This window comes from Schistocerca piceifrons, chromosome 2, assembly GCF_021461385.2.
Source record: "Schistocerca piceifrons isolate TAMUIC-IGC-003096 chromosome 2, iqSchPice1.1, whole genome shotgun sequence".
NCBI classification, from domain to species: Eukaryota; Metazoa; Arthropoda; class Insecta; order Orthoptera; family Acrididae; genus Schistocerca; species Schistocerca piceifrons.
In genome coordinates, this window is record NC_060139.1 from 320,561,461 (window position 1) to 320,583,366 (window position 21,906).

The 21,906-nt window shown below is 38.8% G+C and overlaps 1 protein-coding gene across 1 annotated transcript in view; it reads left to right on the forward strand.

The window, feature by feature from the left end:
• LOC124777490 (glutamyl aminopeptidase-like) overlaps nt 1–21,906 on the forward strand; it is a 322,410-nt gene that overhangs the window by 245,141 nt on the left and 55,363 nt on the right. The window contains exons 8-11 of the mRNA XM_047252928.1: nt 2,110–2,417; nt 16,339–16,427; nt 17,224–17,348; nt 18,677–18,883. Of these exons, the coding sequence (XP_047108884.1) occupies nt 2,110–2,417; nt 16,339–16,427; nt 17,224–17,348; nt 18,677–18,883 (729 nt within the window). The remainder of the gene's footprint in view (nt 1–2,109; nt 2,418–16,338; nt 16,428–17,223; nt 17,349–18,676; nt 18,884–21,906) is intronic.

Genomic DNA, 21,906 nt, shown 5'->3' on the forward strand with positions numbered 1-21,906 from the left:
TAGCCTTGTTTCATTGTTGCAAGCTACTGTGACCAGAATCTGACAGGATTGGGAATGACTGAAAGAACCAGCAGACTGGCCAACTGGCCAGGGGCTGCCAGCAGCGGTTAGTCAATTGTGAACAGTAGCACAACAGCAAAAGGAAAATAGACATGGAGACAGCATGGCAGATTAACAAAGCTCAAACGAGTAATTCAAGAATGAAAACCCAAATAGTAGCAAAATCTGAGACCAAACCAACATGACATGAGAGCACAGAGAATACACAACTGAAGGCAGAGCCGCAATGCGGCTAGATTTATTATGGGTCAAAGAGCACTAATTGGTCACCAAAGAGGGTGCTGCCCTGCAGCACAGGGAGACTAGTGTTGCAAAGCCAGTGTTGTCTAGCAGCCATCATCAGGTTTCACGCATACTGCCTAGAGTGCATTCCGATGCCACTTACACAACATGCTGATCCTACAGGGCAGCTGAGATGTTACATGTTACCAACCTTTTTCACCCCCACTCCTATCAGATCTAGGCGGATCAGACAGACAAAAAAGCAAGTTAATATTGTATTGTCATCTAGTTATGAGCAATGCTAAAAATTTCAAGTCTGTGGCTCATTGGGAAATTAGCTTAAAATCAATTTCCAAATTTGTACTGAACAGACAGATAGACAAGAAAGCAACACAGTAAAAGTGTGTTAAAAATTGCAAAAATTGTCACATATTAAATGTGAATAACAAAGTTGATTTTACTGTTGTAACCTGATTCTGTCATACATCCATAACAGAAATTTAATGGGGGAGGAGGTGAAAACTGACCCAGCATTTTATGCATTTCAAGGATTTCCAGTAATGTCTTCTTTCTATTTTTCTTGACAGTATGTAGAATGTCTGTTGTATAGATTCATTCCTATTGGCATATTTTCACAGAGGTAGAATCTATCTTTCCTAGTTTCCAGCTCCTTTCATGTTTTGACAACCTAGTTGCCACAGCTTTTTGTGATAGACCAACACATCATTTTCATTGTGCCTGCAGGTGATGTTCCACAAACCAGTTTTTGTTTTTTCTATTGAGTTATATCTTATTAATTATGAAATATTTTCCGGTATCGTGTAACCCAAATTAACTCTTTGGTTTCTGGTTTCAGAGTATTCGTGCATTAATAATTAAAAATCATTTACTTTGCTGTAACTTGCAGCAAATAAACAAACACTTTTCTGATTACAGTATTTACGTACCGTCAAACATTAATACAACTTAAAATGCTGGATCCTTGCATCTGGGGAAAATTAAAAGTCCACAAGAAAGAAAGCACAGAAGAAGGAATAGACATCTGACATTCCAAAAGTCGAGGGTGTATCAGTAGGTGCGATCAGTGACACTTGACAATAATGTAAGCAAGTTCAGAGTTTTACACATGACAGAGTCCGTGACAACACAGATATCTTGAGGAAATGCTTCAGAGTCTACCACATGTAGTCAAGCACTGCTGGCATAGTCAAAAGTCCCATGGCAGTAGAACAGGCAGAGATAACAAATTTGGCAGAGTCCTTTGCAGCAGAGCATATTCGTAAACAGGCTCCAGAGGCAGTGGTGTTGAGAAGAAAGTGGCATGGCATAGCTGGTGGTGATCTGTTTGGAGTCAATACATGTAGATAAAATGCCTTCTACCTCCTCTGGAGCCATTTCTATGACCCTATTTGTAGTTCCCCAGGTGACTGATTTGTGTGCGCTGTAGTCACGTGGCATACTCATTGCCGCTTGTGTAGATATGCTAAACCCTACATTGTTCACAGTCTTCACCATTTGTGTGTCTTTGTCCATTGATGTAGGACTTTTATTGTCCAGAAGAGACATTATTTCTGTAATCATAATGTATTGTACTTTCTCTTAAACATTCATGCAATTCTTGCCATACATTCATCATTTTCTGCTGAGCGCAGCCATGACATCTTCCTTGATTCCTGTGTACTTCTCTGGCATATAAAGTCAAATAGCAAATTCAGTTAATGCTAACTGTATTTCTGTTAACAATATAACTAACTGTTTTAGCTCTTTTTTCTCTTTTCTGCCAATTTAAAGTATTTCCATTAACTTTCTTGTATTATTTCCATATAGGGGGCAGCAGTCATCCGCATGCTGGAAGACTTCCTTGGGTCAGAAGCTTTCCGGCTAGGCATCTCAGCTTTTCTGAAGAAGTATGAGTTTGACAATGCTGTGACATCAGACCTTTGGACAGTACTTCAAGAGCAAGTGACTGATGACGGTATTGAAGTAGCTTCAGTGATGGATACGTGGACACGTCAAATGGGCTACCCTGTAGTTGAAGTACTTCGTGGCTTAGAGTCAGGTTCACGCTTTCTCAGCCAGAAGAGATTTCTCTCAAACCCCAAGGCTACCTACAATGCTAGTGACACTCCATACGGGTAAGTGTGATACAGATTAGTACAAATCATTTTGATATGAGGTCTATTCAAAAAATTCCAGAACTTTGTCCACAAAATTTTTCTGCGCTTATCTTTTACTTATTGTGCATGGTCTCCTTCCAGATACTCTCCTCTGCAATTGATACACCACTCCCAGTACAATTCCCACTTCCAGAAACAGTCTTGGTACACCTCTTGCTGGATCGCGGCACAAAATGCTGTCTGCGAATTTTCCTTTATCTTGTCTTTTGCTGCAAACTTTGTTCTTTCAGTGAGGTTTTCAACATTGGAAATTAAAAAAGGTATGCAGGGGGCCTTATCTAGAGAGTATGGAGGATGAAGCAGCACAGTGATTTCATTTTTTGTGCAATGGTCATGCATCAACAGAGATGAATCAGGGCGAACTTGATGGTAACACAATGCATTCCAAGATGCTGTGTCAGGACTTCATGACATAATCCAACTGAAACGTTACATTCTTCTGCACTCTCTCAAACAGTCAGTCTCCTATTGGCACATACAGTTTAGTTGATGTTCCTGACATGAGCGTTGTCGGTAGGTGTTGAAGGGCGTCTGGATCGAAGGTCATCTTTAACTTCTGTCCAGCCATTTTTAAACCATGTGAACCATTTGTAGCACTGGGTACAGCTTATGCACTCATCACTGTAGGCCTCTTGCATCATTTGGTGTGTTTCTGTAAAGGTTTTTGTGAGTTTCACACAAAATTTAATGCTGGTGCATTGTTCCTCTAACTTTGCTATCTCGAATTACACAAACTGTGACACAATGTTCTACTCAGTACAACACTGAATAATAACTAACAGACACACAACAATGAAAATTTCGGCAGTTACATATCAAGCACAGGTGTCTGCAAGGATGCCAACCGCATTTCACTCCATACATCATTAGCACGAAATTATGAATGTTCCCCAAATTTTTTGAACAGACCTCATATGTGTGACAGACAGCAGAAAGGATCTGTAGAAAAATAATACAAGGACAAACTATTCTATAAACATACTTACATTCTGTTGTATTAAGTAATGACAGGCATTTACCTAGTATGGCTAACGCTTTATATTTCATTGGATTAGGTCACACCCAGCTTATTTACAGTTGGAGTGGGTATAGTGACATAACTGGAAATGTCATATTAGAGATGTGCCAGTGCTTTGAATAGTGTAGTTATAATGGTTTAAAACAAAAAGCTGATGTAAAAACTTTGTTAATGATTTTAAATGGTACAATTGTATGCATTGAGAAAAATATATAGGAAATACGTTATTTATAGAGTTTATATCTTCTGTTTCAGACAATATAATTCACAATTATTATATACAGAATTTCTTTTATTCTCAAAACTATTAGTATGACAGCAATTTTATACTTAGACTAAATTACATAACTATGAGGAACAAAAGATAATGGTACCTTTGTCCAACCCAAGACACGCACGCTTGACTGAATTTACTAAATGTAGATTAGATTAGATTAGATTAGATTAATACTAGTTCCATGGATCATGAATACAATATTTCGTAATGATGTGGAACGAGTCAAATTTTCCAATTCATGACATAATTAAGTTAATTTAACAACATACTTAAGTTAATATAACAACTTTTTTATTTATTTATTTATTTTTTTTTTAATTTTTTTAATAATTTTTTTTTTTTTTTTTTTTCCTTAATTGATATCCAAAAATTCCTCTATGGAGTAGAAGGAGTTGTCATTCAGAAATTCTTTTAATTTCGTCTTAAATACTTGTTGGTTATCTGCCAGACTTTTGATACTATTTGGTAAGTGACCAAAGACTTTAGTGGCAGTATAATTCACCCCTTTCTGTGCCAAAGTTAGATTTAATCTTGAATAGTGAAGATCATCCTTTCTCCTAGTATTGTAGTTATGCACACTGCTATTACTTTTGAATTGGGTTTGGTTGTTAATAACAAATTTCATAAGAGAGTATATATACTGAGAAGCTACTGTGAATATCCCTAGATCCTTAAATACATGTCTGCAGGATGATCTTGGGTGGACTCCAGCTATTATTCTGATTACATGCTTTTGTGCAATAAATACTTTATTCCTCAGTGATGAATTACCCCAAAATATGATGCCATATGAAAGCAATGAGTGAAAATAGGTGTAGTAAGCTAATTTACTAAGATGTTTATCACCAAAATTTGCAATGACCCGTATTGCATAAGTAGCTGAACTCGAACGTTTCAGCAGATCATCAATGTGTTTCTTCCAATTTAATCTCTCATCAGTGGACACACCTAAAAATTTGGAATATTCTACCTTAGCTATATGCTTCTGATTAAGGTCTATATTTATTAATGGCGTCATACCATTCACTGTACGGAACTGTATGTACTGTGTCTTATCAAAATTCAGTGAGAGTCCGTTTACAAGGAACCACTTGGTAATTTTCTGAAAGACAGTATTGACAATGTCATCAGTTAATTCTTGTTTGTCAGGTGTGATTACTATACTTGTATCATCAGCAAAGAGAACTAACTTTGCCTCTTCATGAATATAGAATGGCAAGTCATTAATATATATTAAGAACAACAAAGGACCCAAGACTGACCCTTGTGGAACCCCATTCTTGATAGTTCCCCAGTTTGAGGAATGTGCTGATCTTTGCATATTATGGGAACTGCTTTTTTAAACTTTCTGCACTCGTCCAGTTAGGTACGAATTGAACCATTTGTGCACTGTCCCACTCATGCCACAATATTTGAGCTTGTCTAGCAGAATTTAATGATTTACACAATCAAAAGCCTTTGAGAGATCACAAAAAATCCCAATGGGTGGTGTTCGGTTATTCAGATCATTCAAAATTTGATTGGTGAAAGCATATATGGCATTTTCTGTTGAAAAACCTTTCTGGAAACCAGACTGACATTTTGTTAGTACTTCATTTTTACAGATATGTGAAGCTACTCTTGAATACATTACTTTCTCAAAAATTTTGGATAAAGCTGTTAGAATGGAGATTGGACGGTAATTGTTGACATCAGATCTATCCCCCTTTTTATGCAAAGGTATAACAATAGCATATTTCAGTCTATCAGGGAAAATGCTCTGTTCCAGAGAGCTATTACACAGGTGGCTGAGAATCTTACTTATCTGTTGAGAACAAGCTTTTAGCATTTTGCTGGAAATGCCATCAATTCCATGTGAGTTTTTGCTTTTAAGCAAGTTTATTATTTTCCTAATTTCAGAGGGAGAAGTGGGTGAGATTTCAATTGTATCAAATTGCATAGGTATGGCCTCTTCCATTAACAGCCTAGCATCTTCTAATGAACACCTGGATCCTACTATATCCACAACATTTAGAAAATGATTATTAAAAATATTTTCAACTTCTGACTTTTTGTTCATAAAGTTTTCATTCAATTTGATGGTAATACTGTCTTCCTGTGCTCTTGGTTGACCTGTTTCTCTTTTAATAATATTCCAAATTGTTTTAATTTTATTATCAGAGTTGCTGATTTCAGACATGATACACATACTTCTGGATTTTTTAATAACTTTTCTTAATATAACACAGTAGTTTTTATAATGTTTGATAGTTTCTGGGTCACTACTCTTTCTTGCTGTCAGATACATTTCCCTTTTCCGGTTACAAGATATTTTTATACCCTTAGTAAGCCATGGTTTGTTACAAGGTTTCTTACGAGTATATTTAACTATTTTCTTGGGGAAGCAGTTTTCAAATGCATTTACAAAAATGTCATGAAATAAATTATATTTTAAATTGGCATCAGGTTCACGGTACACCTCATCCCAGTCTAACTGCTGTAGGCTTTCCCTGAAATTTGCAATTGTTAAATTGTTGACTGAATGTACTACTTTGGAGGACTGTTTAGTATTGCTGAATGGAGCTATGTCATATATTGTAACTAGCTGTGCACCATGATCAGAAAGACCATTCTCAACAGGCTGAGCATTTATCTGGTTAAACTTATCTTGGTCTATAAAGAAGTTATCTATCAGTGAGCTGCTATCCTTTACCACCTGAGTAGGAAAATCAATAACGGGTGTCAAATTGAAAGAACCGAGTAATACTTCAAGGTCATTTTTCCTATTACCCTCTTTCAGAGAATCTACATTGAAGTCCCCAGAAATAATAATACGCTTCCCCCTGTCTGACAGATAGCACAACAAGGAGTTCAAATTTTTCAGAAATAGATGAAAATTTCCTGATGGGGACCTATATACAGTTACAATTATAAATGTGCCTTTATTTAATTTAAGCTCACAGGCACATGCTTCTATATGTTTCTCTACACAAAACGTTTTTGTTTCTATACTTTTTGCACAATGATAACTTTTTACATGTATGGCAACTCCTTCTTTCTCCATATTTTCTCTCATTACATGTGCAGAGAGCTTATATCCACTTACATTTACCTTATCCATATCAGTAACAATGTGATGCTCAGACAGGCATAGTATATCTATTTCATCCTCAGCTTCTAAATCTCCTAACAAACCAGAAGCTCATCTATTTTATTTTTAAACTCCCAATATTTTGATGAAATATACTTACATTATTTTTAATTATACTTTTATGAGAGCCTTTCCTTATTCTAACATTTGCAGTACTCTCCTGTCTGAGTTTCTCATTGTGCTTAGGCCTAGTTCCTATACCAGTGGTCACATGGTGTTCAGAGAGGCAGATTATGTCAACTGGGTTGGGTGACTTTAATTCATCAATGCAATTACCTAGGACTGAGATACAACTTGGTGGAGATAAAATTTCTGGTGATTGGTGAAAATTTATAACTGACAGCTGTGATTGGTGATCCAGTGTGCTAGAATTGTGCTGTTTAATTTCTTTCCTAAACTGAAGATTTGTTTCAATCCTGACCTCTCGTAGAACTTGACATCTTTCTGTCTTATCTATCCTAAAAACGGTGCTGCTCCAACACCTGTAACCACTGGTATTTTACCATTCATGGCAGTGCCTCCTCTCCTTAAATTTCCTGCTATTACCCCAGCCAGTTTCCCCTTCCCTTTCCTGTTGAGATGTAGGCCGTGCCTGGTATAGTCCCACCTACTGAAAGAATCAACAGGAACCACACCAATATGAGCCCCCGCACCCGACCCAAGCAGCCGTTCCAACTCCAAATTAACTCTCCCAACAGAAGAGTTCAAATGAGTCTGGTCATGGCGTCTCAGGACAGATACAAATTCAACATTGGTGTGTCTCAATGCCGACGCAATCTTTACCAGGTCACACTCTATACTGTACCCAGGATCTCTGTCGATGCTGTTCCCTGGCCCTCCCACAATAACCACGGTGTCTTCCCTGGTAAATCCTTTACAGAGTGAACCTAAATCCTCTTTCACCTGATCCAGACTAGCACTTGGTTTGAATAAATTTGTGACCTGGTATTCTGGCCCTAATTCCTCCTGCGGAAGTTGGCCTACACCTCTGGCATGGAACTGCCTAACAACAAAACTTTCTTCCTTTTCAATGACTTTCCTACATTCTTTTTCAATTTCCTATTGAAAGTTTGTTGTGTCCTGTCTACACCTACCTCTGCTTGAGGCTCATCAGTTTCTAACTGAAGCAACAGGTCAAACTTATTTTTGACATTCACCACAAAACTGTCAGACTTTGTTCTAGGCCTGTTCCTTCTGTTACCTGTTGCCACTTCCCACCTCTCTTTGCCCTTCTCCCTCCTTAACCTGTCCAGATCTTCCCCAGCCTATTCACAAATGTATATAAGCAAGTTTCTGATTATTTGAACAAACAAATTAAATGTACTTGGAGAGTCTTCCAGATTAAACACCAAATAAACAAACACTTCTTCTATAATTCTTAGATGGGATAAAAGGCTGTTCTTGCTACTGCCAAGAATGAAGTCACTTGCTAGACTACGTAGTGGAAACAAAAGATAAGTTCTGAAACACTACTACTCCATTCGTCTTGAATGCTAAGTTCTTTTACGAGTATGGGTGATGTCAAGTTAAATTTCCTTACTACAATCCCTGAAATGTTGTCCTAGTCCAGACCTGCCTAGCTGGTAGTGTCCGGTCCCCAGTAACAAGACATCTTGGTCAGAAGAGCGGCAGTGAATGGTGTCTTGTATAACTACAGCTACAGTGGCAGTGGCTCTGGTGGTGATCATCAGTTCCAGGCAGGTGATTTCACTCATTTCTGCTTCTTCAGAGAGAGCTTAAATCCTTGCTACGTAAATGATTACTTCGTTTGTAGAGGATTACTTCGTTTTGACTGGCTGCAGAGCTTGGCCGCAAAAACAGAATGTAAGTGTCGATCTGTGTACGTCTATTCTAACTGTGTGTGACAATTGTGGTGTCGGTGTGACGGCCAGAGTTGCCTTCTGCTGGCCTCCCTGCTGACTTCCTCAATCTGCCGTGGTACTAGTGGAGCCACAAGCATTTGAATATTGCGGCCAGCAGACATTCAGCCGTAGGCGTGTCATAGCAAGTACTTCCTAGGGACGTGAACAGAGAGGTCACTTGACATCCAAAGTAAACACTCACTATTATTTATTTTACTTTGCAGTTTACAGGCTGCCATTGTACTGAGTTTTCATCTGACAAAAGAAAGTTACTTTCAGGTGTATCTTGAATATTTGCTCTAAGAATTTCATCTGATGCATCACTACATTTGCAACAGTTTTTCTGTCCTTAGTGGAGCCAACTGATTTGGACTTGTAGAAGAAACCTTCCCCGAGTTCGAAAGTTTTGTTCTGCAGCAGCTAATGTTGGTAGTATATTAAAATCCTGGATGCCCAAGTGCCATGTGCCCCCTTATACAATTGGTTCACAAGATCTGCTGTGCCATGGATTCTCTTTCTTACTTTCCACGACAGCATTTACAGCACATTGGTCTTCTACTGAAAATATTTTAATTTCCTTCAGCACTGCCTTTATAAACTGCAGTGAAATGCCAATGTATTTCCAAGAGAATGGTATTGTGTGCCTCTTTTTACATCTGTATCTACATGTGTAGAGTACAAACCACCATGAAGTGTATGCAGATGGTAACTTCCCATTATCAATTTATTATAGCTTCTTTTCATTACATTCACATATGGCATGTGAAAATAATGATTACTGTAGGTAAATGTCTCTGCACACTCTGTAATTACTCTAATCTTGTCCTTGCAAGCCCTATGGGAATTATAAGTAAGGTGTTGTTGTACCTTCTTAGATTCATCACTTAAAGCTGGTTCTTGAAACTTTGTAAGCAGGCTTTCTCAGTATAGTTTGTGCCTATCTTCAAGCATCAGCGAAATCAGATTCTTCAGCATCTCTTGGACGTCCTCCAAAGGGTGAAACAAACCTGTGACCATTTGTGCTGCTCTTCTCTGTATACAATATTATGAATCTTCTCTGTATACATTGAATATGACCTGTTAATCATATTTGGTACAAGTCCCACACACTTCAGCAGTATTCTGAGATGGATCACACGAGTGATTTTTAAGCAGTCTCCTGTATATACTGATTGGATTTCCCTAGTATTTACACTGATTGCATTTCCCTAGTATTATGCCAATGAACCAAAGTCTGCCAACTGCTTTACCTATGGCTGAGCTTATGTGGTTGTTACATTTCATATCCCTTCAGATTGTTGCTCCTGGCATTTTACTCCTGATATTTGTGTGAGCTGTCCAATTCCTAGTTCTAACTCATTGATATTGTACTCCAGGTAACTACATTCTTTAATTTTGTGAAGTGCAAAATTTTATATTTATTTTTAAAGGAAGTTACCAAGTGTTTCATCACTTTCAGAGCTTATTGTGATTTGACAATGTTTGTGCAGCTTTTTTCTGACAGCACTAAATTGTAGATAAGTGCATCATCTGCAAGAAGTCTGTGTTTATAATTAATATTGTCTGCAAGATCATTAACATGCAACATGAATAGCAAGGATTCCAAAACACTTCCCTGGGGTGCACTTCAAGCAACTTCTGCATTTGTGGATACCTCTCCATCCAAGACAACATGTTGCATCCTCCTTAGCAAGAAATCCTCAATCCATCTACAAATTTTTCTTCATATTCCATATGGCTGTACTATCAGCAACAAGCATAGGTGTGGTACTGAGTCAAATGCTTCTTGGAAATCGAGGCGTGCAAGTTGGGTATCATACGATCTATGTTCTTGGAATCCATGCTGGTAGACATGAAAGAGATTCCGTTTGAGATATGTCATTATGTTTGAGCTCCGAATATGTTGTAAGATTCTGCAACAAACAAATATTGAGGATTTTGGGCAGTTGTTTTGTGGATCACTTCTGCTACCCCTTTTGTAGATGGGTGTGAACTGTGTTTTATTCTAACTACTGGGAATGGCTTTTTGTTCAAGGGATCAGTGGTATATTGTGTTTAAAAGTACTTTATAATTTTGGAAGATATCGAAATTTATTGAGATAACTTACAGAATCAGTAGATGTGTTATTTTTTAGCAAACAGCCTCAAGTTTGATTCCTGTAGTGCATCAGTACCCCATTCTGCCACCAGGAGCACCAGCACAGTGCACAGTTAAAATGACTACTTTCAGTGGATTGGAGTGTATTCACTGTGTGTTTTGGTTGCATGAAACGAACTCTGCAACAACTGTTCAGCTTAAATTGCTAAAGACCTTCCAACAAGACCTGCAATTTACTCCTGGCGCAAGAACTTTGTTGAGACAGATTGTTTACTGCAACATGATAAATCATCAGCTCACCCACATGTTGATGATTATGTCAAACAGGTTAGGGAGAGCTTTGCCCGCAGTCCACAAAATGACTGAGATGTGATGGTTTGCTACCAGAAAGATGGTGTGCCATCTAATTTCCTCATTGAAGTTCAAGGTTTCCTCAGTAATCGCTTCCCAAGTCAGTGGATTGGCCATGAAGGGTTAATTGCGTGGCCACCCTGCTCCCCAGACTTGACACCACTGGATTTCTTTCTTTGGGGTTTCATTAAAGGCCATGTATATGTTCCTCCCCTACCCAGCAACTTAGCCGACCTGAAAAACTGAATCTATGCCGCCATTGCACAAGTGCTGTGATGAGTGTGGGAAGAAATTGATAACCAGTGGGATGTTTGCTGCATCACAAATGGTAGTCACATCAAACCAAAATGACACTTGACCCTTTTATGTGAAACTTGAGGTTGTTTGCTACAAAATGACGTATCTACTAATTCTGTAAGTTATCTCAATGAATTTCTATATCATTCCAAAGTTAAAAAGTTCTTTTAGACTCACCCTGTCTTTCTACTATGAGCGGACTTCTGAACTATCTGTTCCAGATAGTCTTCGGAGAACCATTTAGTGATGTTTCGCAGGATGTCTTTTCATATCCACCACTAACAAAATTATAATTATCTGAGTTGATTGTCACATAATTAAAGTCTTCTCCGATGATTACAGAATGCTTAGGGAACTTACATACCAGTGAACTGAGGTTTTCTCTGAAGTTATTGGTTACATCAGAAAGTGAGGCTGATGGTTGATAGAAGGATCCAATTATAATGTTGTGCCCATACTTGATATTGAGTTTTGTCCAAACAGTCTCACACCAACAGTCTCAATTTCTATCTCAGTGGATTTGAGTTTCTTATCTACTCTGACAAATACACCATCTCCATTTATCATTAACCTATCATTTTGGTATGTGTTTAATTTTTCCCCAAAGATCTCACTACTGTCAACATATGGTTTCAGACAGCTTCTGTGTCTAATATTATGTGAGCTCCACTGTTTCTTAGGAGTGCACTTCAAATTCTGATACTTTGTTGCAAATGCTTTGGCAGTCAATTGCTAGGATTTTAATACTCTCACCTGTAAGGCGCATTTGTTTGGCCACTTATACTTCCAGGTCTTTACCTGCTTTCGTTATCTGGACTGGATAGAGTGTCATGTGATCTAAAATACCTTTGTGTACACCATACGCATGGTTACCTATCTGGATAACAGCCTCTGATGTGTAGTGCAAACCTGACCCATTTAGGGGGACCCTACCTTTCTCAATTCTGATGCATGTCTAGGAAGCCTGGCTTGTCACAGAGTCTTTCACATCTCTGGTTTATGTCTTCCATTCAACTCAGAATCATGGGACCACAATAAGTTCTGGAGACAGGGCTGCAAAGTGTGTGCCTTGTTGAAACTCTGTGAACAAGGGTAATCTTCTCTGCCAGTCACTAGAATGACCCAAGTATGACCTTTGATCTCTGGCAATAGGCATTGTTTGTACCAACGTGCACACCCCCCAGTGCCTGTACTTTGTGTTACTTCCCATCCTGTACTGTTAATTCCGTAAGTGGTATGATTATTTAAGGTTCACTTGAACTACCTGCAATTAATAGTCCCCTACCTTCATACGTTTCCTTCCCCATGACATGGGGCACAGCAGGTTCACATTATAGCATGAAGCATTGGTTTGAGTAATCACAAAGTCTCATCCAGCTTATGTTGCATGTCATCCTCTAGCATGTGATCTTCATGGCCTTGTCAAACTATACATACTATGCCGTCTCTGTGATTTAAAATGCTGCAAAAACATTGCTGAAGCAGCCTATGTCATCTGTGCCTCCAATACTGCAGTGGAAACTTAGGTGCACTTCAAAGAGTTACCTTTTTCGTAACACTCCAACTTCAAAGATTTATCTTTTTGGTAACACCATTACATTAATGAGTTACTTCTTTAGCCATAATGTTGTGTATTAATGAGTTGACACTTTGCACTCCAGTGCCTCTGTTGACTATGTAGTACAGTGGGCGACAAACCCTGCATAAGGGCCTCAGAAAGATAATAGATAGGTAGACAGAGAGAGAGAGAGAGAGAGAGAAACAAACAAAAACACACAAACCACTGATGACTAAATGCTGTCATTCCCTGCAGGCCCAAGTGCAGCTATTGTTGCCATGTCTGCATTGTTGTGCAGGTGGACAAGTTGGAAAATAACATGCCATGAGGCTAGCGCAGCTCAAAAGAACTAAGTTCTGCAAGGGTGTGCACAGGTGTTTCCAAGAAGCATGAAAGGAAAAGACAGACACAGAGAGAGAGAGAGAGAGAGAGAGAGAGAGCAGCCAGTGAAAGGTGGGCTGCTATCAGTGGCGTGCCACATGCTGCCTGTGGGCCGTGGTCTGTGCATCCCTGCTAGATATGGATAGTGCTGGTTTGAAATGTTTCCTGCCAGCAGAATATCTCAAGTATTACCTGTTATAATAGCAAAAAACTTTTCATTGGCTATCCCATCAGTCATGTCACTGATACAGTAGTGTTTCCTGCTGCTGTTCAGAATTCATGGTCATGTAAACTACTGAACTGGATGTGATTAATGTGAAATTAACCACATGGTTGCATGCAATATCAGTCTACATTTAATGCAAGTGAATGTGACTTCAAAATCTTCTGCATAACAACTACATGTTGGTTTAATGTCCAGAAGACCTCTCCTAAGTTCCTGTCACATACGTTGCATATAATTAGGATACGTCTTCTGGAATTTGGATTCTAACAGTGAAAGTGGTACACTTGTTGCATACTCAGCTCTGGCAAACTTCCATCATCTTCTTCATCTGTGACAGTTGAAGATGGAATGATCGATAGGTAACATTACTTCAATCAGCTTAGATGCCGCAGAAGACCGTGATGTGCTTGCCAGTATGGAAGGTGTAGATATGTGCTAGTCCTTTCAATTTCTGTTTTTGATTATCTCTGTTTCTACCTTGCCATAAGCTGTGACAGCCACTTGTCTAATATACTAAAGAGCCAAAGAAACTGGTACACCTGCCTAATATCATATAGGGCCCCCGTGAGCACGCAGAAGTGCCACAACATGATGTAGCATGGACCAGATTAATGTCTGAAGTAGTGCTGGAGGGAATCGACACCACGAATACTGCAGGGCTGTCCATAAATCTGTAAGAGTATGAGGGGCTAGAGATCTCTTCTGAACAGCGCGTTGCAAGGCATCCCAGATATGCTCAATAATGTTCATGTCTGGGGAGTTTGGTGGACAACGGAAGTGTTTAAGCTCATAAGTGTGTTCCTGGATCCACTCTGTAGCAACTCTGGACATGTGGGGTGTTGCATTGGCCTGCTGGAATTGCCCAAGTCCATCAGAATGCACAATGGACACGAGTGGATGCAGAAGATCGGACAGGATGCTTATGTATGTGTCACCTGTCAGAGTCATATCTAGACATATCAGGGGTCCCATATCACTCCAACTGCACATGCCCCACACCATTACAGAGCCCCCACTAGCTTAAACAGCCCCCTGCTGATACGCAGGGTCAATGGATTCGTGAGGTTGTCTCCAAACCTGTACACGTCCATCCCTTCGATACGATTTGAAACGAGACTTGTTCGACCAGGCAACATGTTTCCAGTCATCAACAGTCCAATGTTGGTGTTGATGGTTCCAGGCGAGGCGTAAAGCTTTGTATCGTGCAGTCATCAAGGGTGCACGAGTGGGCCTTCGACTCCGACAGCCCATATTGATGATGTTTTGTTGAATGGTTCACACGCTGACACTTGTTGGTGGCCCAGCATTGAAATCTGCAGCACTTTGTGGAAGTGTTGCACTTCTGTCATGCTGAATGATTCTCTTCAGTCGTCATTGGTCCCATTCTTGTAGGATCATTTTCCAGCCACAACAATGTCAGAGATTTGATGTTTTACCGGATTCCTGATATTCACGGTACACTTGTGAAATGGTCATACGGGAAAATCCTCATTTCATCGCTACCTCGAAGATGCTGCGTTCCATCGGTTGTGTGCCGACTATAACACCACATTCAAACTCACTTAAATGTTGATATTGTAGCAGAAGTAACTGCTCTAACAACTGTGCCAGCCACGTGTTGTCTTATACAGGCGTTGCCGACTGCAGTGCCATATTCTGCTTGTTTACATATCTCTGTATTTGAATAGGCATGCCTATAGCAGTTTCTTTGGTGCTTCTGTGTATATTGTGAACAGACCTGACACCCATTTAGATGCTAATACAGTTGCAATGACAGTACATAATGGTACAGCTTGTCACAACATTTACATTTGGCTTCTCTTTTTCCATATACAGTTTGTGTTTCATACAGATTCCATACACTGTCATCAGATGTTGTTACCATAAAAGGCTGGACAACTATAATGGCTGTAGATGCTGTGGCAGATTTTATTTATTGGTGCACTGACCAAATAAGCACATTATATAATAGAATATTTTACCTCTAGCTCTAGCACTTACTCCAACAAGCATTTCCATGCCTAAGGGTATTTCACTATCGCAAGTACAAAAGAAAGCTGGTACTCACTCATGTAATTTATCAAATTTTGTTGTTGGTGTCTTAAGTCCACACTAATCTATCCTACGCAAGCGTCTTCATCTCTGAATAACTACTCCAGAGTAAAGCTGTTGAAAACCATGTTCATTGTGTTTAAAACATTTAATGTGAATTTTTCATCTGTGTGACAAGATTATTGTGTGGCCAGTCTATGTGCACCATGTGATCACATACCATACTGATCATTAGCTTCCTATCACAGTTTGTGTTTCATGCAGATTCTATATGCTGCAGCAAGCTTGTTAATTACAGTGGGTCACACATGCTCATATGTTCCGATTTCTACATGACACATACTCACAGGTTCTGATTTTGGGTAATTTATCTTTAAACTCCACCTCCTTGCCTTAGAGCTGTGCCCTCCCCCCCATTGCCACCACCACCACCCATTTGCCTTTAGTTTTCTATGCTTTTTTGTACACATATACATGTTTGTGGTAAGTAGATTATCCAGGCCTGTGCTACTTCATGAACAGTAATTGTACTACACTTCTGGACTCCTGTGCATATAAACTTTTAGACTACATGAAATGTATTGTAATTTAGAACTTTAATGGAACGATTTTAATTTTATATCTTCCAGATATAAGTGGGCAATACCCATCACTTACATCACTTCAGACAATCCTACGGAGACTAAGAGGGTGTGGTTGCAGCCAACAGAAACACAAAGTAAGAGATATATGAACATTATTTTAATCATCCTCCTTACTAATACAAATTCTGCCTGAAGAGGATGGGGGAGTATCTCCAAGAAAAGTAAAATCATTGGCATGTTAAGTGAATGCAATAGCTTTGTATTTGTCAAGTCGCATTAAAAGATCAGCTTGTATTGTCATATTAAAGCACCATTTGCATTCTTTATTGGATAAGGAAGTTTTGATTTTGCAGTCATTCATTCATATCTATCGAGAGAAACAACTTATCTACTGCTGTTCATGACTAGAAATCTTCACCACTGGCAGTTTAGACTAGCTGCTATATTGATTCTCTGTAGTGGCCAAGTAACTTGCAAGTTATTTCTTCAATTCAGATACACAAATCTATGCGCTGATCATTATATAAGTATTAACTCTAACCTTGTGGTTATAATATCGTGCTTAGTTAACAATCACATTTTTAGAACTACTTAGTGGTGAATAAAAATTTAATTTGTGAGTATAACAAACAGAAAATGCATAACCAGAAGATATACATTAGGGCAGTGAAGAGTTAGTGTTATTACTATTGATATTCCAACCCATTCTAACCGATATATGACACAACTGTAATGCTGAAGTAATCCAGATCCAATACATGCTGTTCTTATAACCCTTTAACAAAAGAAACTAGCTGCAGAGAAGTGCCTAATTTTGATTTACATTGAATAATTACCCACTTTAAATTAATGCACCTGAGTATAGTAGAAATAATAACGAGTTTATGTGCAACTTTGTGTAAAATTTTTAAAAATACATTCGTTTTGCAGAGAAACTGGAAATTGGTAACGCTACTTGGCTAAAGCTGAATAGACATGAAGTTGGCTACTATAGAGTAAACTATGACTATGAAGATTGGAATGCTCTTATTTCATTATTGAAAACTAATACTCAGGTAAGTGTAATCAGTAGTTTTTGGAGTAGACATTATGCCAGTCAGGCATAAGGGCATAGAAAACTGAATATACCAAGTTTGGGCATCTTTATCTTTGAACACAAAAAAGCAAAATTCTTTCATTCATCATGGTCTGTAGAGTCCATCAAGAAACAGTACCTCACAGATGTGAAACAAGTTAAGGTATACATTAGCAAAGGAAATAAAATCATAGAAACTTAATCTGCACATTGTATCAACAAAAAATTATCTCTACTACGTAATGCTGTACTTGCTTATGCCAGTTAAGTTTAACCAAGCAAACTGGAAAGACAGCTGCTACTTTGAAAAAAAGTTCTCATTTGTGTTATATAAACAAATAGCTGCCATTATTTTCTACTGGTAGCTTAATATTTATAGCCAGTGTCAGATATACTATATGTCTTTCTTACTTTGCATTTCTGTCATCTCTACCTTCCAAATAAAACAAGAAAAAATTCTTTCTTAGATTGCTTACATAATAACAACCACAATTTTACATACAATAAGGGGAAGGCAGCCACTCAACTTTAGCAGATTGATGTGTGGAGCATAGAAACACGTAACAGAAAACATTATTCACACTAGCTTTCGAGCTTTTGCTCTTTTTGCAGTAAAATACTCACATTTTCACACGGACACACCCAAATGAACACTCCCCACAATTTTAGTTGAATAGGACCATCAAAAGCAGGGTGTTTGATATTTGTTAACTTTCACAGTTCATAAAAGGAATATTTTGCCTAAGGAACGCTAAACAACAGTATTTGATGCTTTCTATTTCACTTGCCTTCCACTTCTTTGTAATTACAGTTCTGTAATACTCAAAATAGAAATTTATAGGAAACAAACTTTAATTCTTATGGATGTTGGGATGGATGGGGCTGTTGTTTAAAAGTATAACAACTCATTTAAATTCTTTTGCTACATTTAACCTTCAATGATATTGTAAATCTAATGAATTCACAACACAGCTAAAAATCTTAAAAATCACTAGATGCTAGACCTCCAGATAAAAGTGATGGAGTTATATGCAAATTGTCAAACAATATTAAGGTAATGGATTTCTTTGAAAGAAAAAGTGTTTATTTAAGTGTGCACCAAGTGTTAGAAACATACACAGTGGAAGTTGAACAACAACAGAACAACGATGGCTAGAGAAAGGAGTGGAGAGGGAGCAAGTGGATGATACACTTTTCTATAAAGGAGTGTGCAGCTACTTTGCAAAGGGACACATTTTTCATTACTTTTAGATATATATGGACTATAGTTTCTAAGTGTAATAAAATGTTTTAAATGTAATTTTACAGTCACTGGATACTGCTGACAGAGCACATTTGTTGGACGATGCCTTCAGTCTTGCAGCTGCAGGGCAACTCAGGTATGAAACAGCCCTGGAGCTCACACGATATTTAAGCAATGAGACAAAGTATGTGCCATGGGTTGTTGCTACCACACACTTCACCAAGATGTTCCACCTGCTACAGGGATCTGATGAAGCCCATGGCTTACTCAAGGTTAATAATATTAATATTAGCTGTCCATAATGAATATTAAGAAAATGAATCTAACCATTTACTAAAACCAAGGACAACAGTATGTGGCTGTATTGGACATTAATTTAAAAACATGATTGAATCATTTTTTGAAAATTTAAAAATCCTTTTGTACTAGTATTAGTATTTAGGCGCTTCTATGTTTCTCCACAATAAGTGATGTAAATGGTATATTAATGTAATCTTTAACAGCTGATCATTGCCATGTGCTAAAAGTATGCATCTTATAGCCAGTGATTTGTCACAGGGTGGAAAGGAAAAATTGGCTCAGTTATTCGCAGAGAAAAGTTATTATTTTTCAGCTAAGAACTTTTGAGGTATTTGACAAAGGCAGCTTAGTATATTTGTCACATAGGAAGCATGAAAATTGTGGTATGTGCATTAGAGGACTAACTGTGCAAACGGACTAATGCTCTGAAAAACACAAGAAAGGACATCAGAATCTGACGTTACTGCAAAAGCCATTTCAGTCATAAGATGGTTGGTTTTTTGTTTTGCAAGTAGGAAAAAAGAAAGATAAGGGAATTATAATACTTACTATTGGACTTCTATTTGTCAGTATATAAAAAACATATAGGTCAAGGGTAGAGATAAATACTCACAGTACAGTTGAGTGATTGACAGGGACGTAAACAAGATTAAAATGATCTCTCACCTTTCAGTCAATGTCTTTCCTTGCAGTCACCAAACACACACACACACACACACACACACACACACACACACTCACCACACCACACTGTCCCAGCACTGCAGCCTGATGGATGTGGAGTTGATGAGAGAAAAAGGAAAGTAGAGAAGATGACACCTAGGGGGAAAGACAACAAGGGAACAGGATAGGAATGTGGAACTGAAGCGGACAGGAGAAGCTAATGTGCGGTAGATGATGAATGTGAAATGGTGGAGTGGGCGAAGGGAGGGGGGGGGGATAACAGAGTGAACTTAATCAGACAATACTTTGAGGGTAGATTAATGCCTAGGTGGATAGTGGTAGAGGGAAATGCGAGGAGAAGAGGGAACAGAAGACATGAAACGAGGGTGAAAATGTGTGAGGTCAGAGGACATTGAGGCCAGGAGGATTGCAGGATGTGTTGTAAGCACAATTCTCATATATGCAATTCAGAGAAACTGGTACTGAAAAAGACAGGGAGGATCCAGATAGAGCTGGCTGTGAAGCAGCATGTTGTGCTCACAAGGGAAACTCCCCACCGCACCCCCCTCAGATTTAGTTATAAGTTGGCATAGTGGATAGGCCTTGAAAACTGAACACAGATCAGTCGAGAAAACAGGAAGAAGTTGTGTGGAACTATGAAAAAAATAAGCAAAATATACAAACTGAGTAGTCGATGCACAAGATAAGCAACATAAAGGAGTATATGAGTTCAGGAGCACCGTGGTCCCGTGGTTAGCGTGAGCAGCTGCGGAATGCGAGGTCCTTGGTTCAAGTCTTCCCTCGAGTGAAAAGTTTACTTTCTTTATTTTCGCAAAGCTATGATCTGTCCGTTCGTTCATTCACGTCTCTGTTCACTGTAATAACTTTAGTGTCTGTGTTTTGCGACCGCACCGCAAAACCGTGCGATTAGTAGACGAAAGGACGTGCCTCTCCAATGGGAACCGAAAACATTTGATCGCAAGGTCATAGGTCAACCGATTCCTCCACAGGAAAAGACGTCTATTATATTCTGTATGACACTGGTGACGGCATGTGCGTCACATGACAGGAATATGTTGTCGATGCACCTAACATGTGTAAAAAGATTCTTCTACCTTGCCTGATTTAGGTTTTCTTGTGGATGTGATAATCACTCCCAAACAAGTGATGAAAACATAAGAGTTTGTCACATAAACTGCAACAAATGAATGCAACAGTTTCACAGTCACACAATTTTCCCTGTGCTCTGTCAAAACATATGTTTTTAATGTTTTCAAATTTTTCCGTGTGTAGACCGTCAAATCCTGCATATGTCCAAGCAAATCCGAACATGTCCTGGAATTTTGGAGAGCGAAGTTAATTATGTGTGAGTGCCTGAACTTTGATAACTGTCTGAAAATAAAAAATTAAGCTTCTCACTCGAAGGAAGACTTGAACCAAGGATCTCCCGTTCCGCAGCTGCTCATGCTAACCACGGGACCACGGCACTCCTGAGCTCACGTTATCCTTGATGTCACCTATCTTGCGCATGGACTACTCAGTTTGTATATTTTGCTTTTTTTTTTTCCATAGTTCCGCACAACTTCTTCCTGTTTTCTCGATTGATCTGTGTTCAGTTTTTCAAGGCCTATCCACTGTGCCAACTTATAACTAAATCTGAGGGGGCTGTGATGGGGAGTTTTCCTTGTCAGAGGCATGTACTGAGTGGGTGCATAGGACAGGCTTTGCACTTGGGTCTTTGATAGGGTTTTCACCTATGTAGCAAGGGGTTGGGAGTAGGTACAGCATAAGAAAGGGCTTGAATAGTTCATATATTGGGATGTCAGCAGAGTACCCTCTTTGGGAGAGTTAGGAAAGATTTTAGAAAGAGTGTTCTCCTCCCAGGATACAATAAGAGGTAGTAAACATGTCGGTGATGGGTGTCCATTCCAGGTTGACAATGGATATTATTGGGATGCTACTTTGCAACTTATTCACAAGAGAGGTTGGAAAATTAGGGTCATTTGTAGCTACTATGGCTCAGAAGATATGTTTGTGGCTTACAGCCTATTCATGAAGACCTTAAATAGATCTTCAGCGTACTGGGCAAGGGATTTCTTATCACTGCAGAGCCACTGTCTACATGTGGCTAGACTGTATAGGAGAGCCTTTTGGTGTGGAAAGGATAGTAGCTGTCAAAATGGATGTACTGTTGCAGGTCGATGAGCTCTAAGTGGATGGAGGTTTTTATAGAGTCATTGGTGAGACTGAGCTTAATACTCACAAGGGAACCTCCACATCGCACCCCCCTCACATTTAGTTATAAGTTGGCACAGTGGATAGGCCTGGAAAA